The sequence below is a fragment of the Condylura cristata genome, unplaced genomic scaffold (genome assembly GCF_000260355.1).
Source record: "Condylura cristata isolate star-nosed mole 26May11 unplaced genomic scaffold, ConCri1.0 scaffold00009, whole genome shotgun sequence".
Classification (NCBI taxonomy): domain Eukaryota; kingdom Metazoa; phylum Chordata; class Mammalia; order Eulipotyphla; family Talpidae; genus Condylura; species Condylura cristata.
The window spans coordinates 113,861-117,467 of NW_004567110.1; the positions used below are offsets into that span (position 1 = coordinate 113,861).

Genomic DNA, 3,607 nt, shown 5'->3' on the forward strand with positions numbered 1-3,607 from the left:
GGCAGGGAGGGGCGCGGAAGGCGCAGGTGCGGCGCCGGTAAGACCCGTGGGGCTGCGGCCCGGGGGTCTGGCTCTGGCCGGGCACCCCCGTCTGGCCCTTTCTTCACCAGTGAGCACAGCGGCCGGTGTGCCCAGGGAGGACGGGCCCAGGAGCCGGCAACCGGGAGCCCTTCCCCTCCTGACCCGCGCACACTTGGTGCCCGGTGCCGGGGCGCTGGACTCGGTTACTGAGCTGGCCAGCGCGGCCCCTGTGGACACGCGAGGAGAGCAGTGCCCACGCACCCACGAGGCCAACGCCCCAGTGGCAGCTGGGGTCCGGATGCCCGTCCCTAGGTGTGAGCCGCACCAGCCTCCCCATCCTGGCCCCGGGGGTCCTCAGCCTCCTGCAGGCCACAGGCACCCCTCTCCAGCAGACATGGCCTCCCCATGTGGTCGGCAGCCCAAGGCTCTGCTGGCTGCCTGGGGCCACATCTGGAGCATTGTGAGGGGCCCCTGGCTCTGCGCAGGGGCAGCGCCCAGCAGGTTCCCATGTTGGTTGGTGAATGGCTACTGGGTGGAGGAGATGGGAGGTGGGTGAGTGAACAGGCGGCTGGGGAGGCTGGCGGGGAGGCCAAGTGGCGGGCGCCCTGGGGCAGCGCAGGCTGCGGGTGTCAGGGCGGGGCACGAAGGCTGGGCCTCTGCACCTGCTCAAGTGGCCAGCCTGGCCTGCGCGCCCCAGGGGGCCCTCAGGGCCACCGACCGGGTCCCTGCGCTTTCCTCGGGTCGAAGATGTTCGTTTCTGCTAAAGAGAAAATATCTGTCGTCTGGGTCAGGGCTGCATGGCAGGCCCAGAGTGGGGCCTCCAAAGCAAAAAGAGGCCCCTCCATTAGAGCCGGGAGGGAACAGCCGTCACAGAGCCGCGGCCCTGCGGGGCAGATGGCCAGGTCCCGGGGGGGGGGCCGCGGGGTCCTGCCCGGCCTCAGCAGGCGGGGACTATCAGCACCTGATGGGGCGGGGCGGGGCTGGGGCGCGGCTCTGGGGGAGACAGGCAGGGCGGGGTTCTCCAGGGCCCTGGCCCTCCCCTGTGGGACTTTTCTGCCTGAGGCCTGAGGGCAAGTTGGCTACTCTGGGCAGCTGTATTCCAGGGAAGAACCCCGGGGAGCAGCCAGGAAGGAGGCCAGGGTGGTCAGAGACAGACTTCCCAGAAAGAGGAGTGGGGCCAGGGCCCGGGCCGGACCCAGAGGTGGGAAGCGTTTGCCTTTTGCGTCTGAGCCCAGGACGGTCCGGTCAGGTGGGGGCTGGGCCAAAGGCGAGAGGCAGCGGGAGGCCGCCGCCCGGGCTCACCTCCTTGGCCTCCCGGACGCGGGCGAGGAAGGCCTGCAGCTCCAGCGTCTCCACAAACAGCGCGCGGCACACGGCCTGGTAGTGGGCGGGGGCGCCCCGGGGGTCGGTCAGGCGCCCCGCGCACAGGCGCATGGCCTGCGCGAAGGTGCGCACCGCCCGCGGGCCGCCCTCGGCCTCCTCCTCCTCCTCGGGGCCCCCGTAGCCCTCGTCCGCGCCGCAGCCGGCCTCGTCGCCGTCGTTGTTCGCCATGAGGTCGATGAGCCGCTCCAGCTGCGGGCTGAGCTCGCGCTCCTCGCTCTCATCCAGGCCCCAGTCCAGCGCGCGGTAGATGGCGAAGCCCAGTGACTGCACCATCTGCAGGTGAGCCCCCGTGAGGCGAGGCCGCGCTGCACCCCAGACCCAGGGGCGCGGACACCGGCCCCCCAAACGTAGCCACGCTGCAGGGAGAAGTCACGGTGCCCTGCCGACCCCTCCTGTCCTCGCCCCTCTCAGGTTACCCGCCGCGAGAACGAGAGCTGGCCCGGCCCTCTGTCCCGCTAACCCGGAGCCGCCGGGAGCCAGGCAGCACACAGGCGGCAGGCAGGAGCCGAGCCGAAGGGACAGGCCTTGGACAGCACCGGCCGCGGGGGAGGCCACACCCGCGTCCTGGCCCTCTGTGAGGAGGCTGCTGCCGCCCGTGAGGCAGGTGCAGGGGAGGGGCTCTCCAGGGGCCATCTCCAGCCTGGGGCCCTGGGCTGACCACAGTCCATTGCAAACTCAACTTTTTCCAAGGCCCAGGGCTGGGGACTGTCCCTCTGGCTTTGAGCCGTCGGCAGCCGAGACCCCTGCCCCCAGGATCCCACCATGTCCCTCCCAGTGGCTGACCTGAGCTAGCGTTCCATCACCGGAAGGGCTAACTCCCGCTCCGGCCTCGGATCTGATCACCAGCACTGAGAGCTTCTCCTACGCTGCCCAGACCCTGGACATGCCCCCTGAAGGCAGCCTGCATCTGCTTCCCAGGAGGAAAATCCAGCAGCCGCCCAGCCCCGTGAAAGCCGGTGCTGCCTGCCCACAGCCACCGGCTCACCTGACGGTGAGGGCACTGAGCCCTAGCAGGTGAGGCTGGCGGGGCCCGGGGCCTGCCTGGCCGCAGCCTCTCAGATATTCTAGTGGGTTCCCTTGGGGTGTGTGGGGGGAGCGTCCACCCAGCGGGGACACTGGGCAGGCACCCTGGAGGTCCACCTGGGGGACTCAGATGCAGGCACACGAGTCGCTGAGGTCACAGGGCAAGGTGCTGGCAGGTGCAGACAGCACAGACCAGGCTTGGGGACACCCCGATTCTTGTCCATCTGGACTCAGCGTGGGGCTGCACAGACCCCACAGGACAGGGCCACGGACAGGAGGCAGCAGAGTGCGGGGAGCCAAGGGGCCATCACAGCCACAGCTTGCCGACCACCCCATGTGGCCCTCAGCAAGGGCAGGAAAACTTCGGGGTGCTGTTGCAGCCGTGTCCTCCAGGAGACCCCTATAGCCCTCTGGCCAGGCTCCCACATGACACCTGCTTGGCTGTGAAGTCACCAGGCAGGGACGCCACGCAGAGCAGTGGGCATGTGGGGGCTCAGTGCGGGCTGGGGTGTCCTGGGCATGGGCTCCAGGGTGGGCGTGCTGTGGCCCCCGGCCTCTCCACCCACGGAGCCACCCCAGGGCAGGCTCCCCCCGGCTCGCCTTTGGAGACAGCCTCTCCATCAGCCCCTTCCACCGCCCCGCACTCAGAGCACAACGGAGGCAGGGCTGGCCCGGCTGACGGGGCTCTGGGCAGCCCCTGCGGCTGGGTCGTCCGGCCAGGCGGTGGCCCCAGGGCGCAGCACACCCTCCCGGCTCCCCTGCTCCCTCAGCAGGGGGTTTCAGTGGATCCGCCTGTGTGCTCTCCACTCTGTCTCTGGGGACCCCCGACCCCCTTGGCAACTCTGGCCTGCCCCCCAGTTCCTGTGTGCAGAAATAAGTAAAATAAATCTTCCGAAGACACGGTTCCAAGAGTAGGCCGGAATCGCGGCGGCCGTACCTGGGCCTCGGAGCTGGCTGGCGACACCACCATCGTTGCGGGCTCTGCAACAGGAGGGGAGGCCGTCACAGCACGTCTGCACCGGCTCCCCTCAAAGACGCGCCACACCCCAGGGCTCAACCCTGCGAGCCCCGGGGCTGGGCCGCCGGGCCTGGCGGGGACACCTACAAGCACGGCCAAGCTGGACCCCAGGTGCCCTCTGATGGCCCCGCAGCTCCCACTGTGCTCAGCCCAGCCCCAGGC

General features: G+C 69.9%; 1 protein-coding gene across 1 annotated transcript in view; it reads right to left on the reverse strand.

Moving 5' to 3' along the window:
• SPIRE2 (spire-type actin nucleation factor 2) overlaps positions 1-3,607 on the reverse strand; it is a 15,247-nt gene that overhangs the window by 5,704 nt on the left and 5,936 nt on the right. Inside the window, exons 2-3 of the mRNA XM_012722844.1 lie at positions 3,365-3,408; positions 1,270-1,677 (exon numbers count right to left, since the gene is read on the reverse strand). Coding sequence (XP_012578298.1) covers positions 1,270-1,677; positions 3,365-3,408 — 452 coding nt within the window. The remainder of the gene's footprint in view (positions 1-1,269; positions 1,678-3,364; positions 3,409-3,607) is intronic.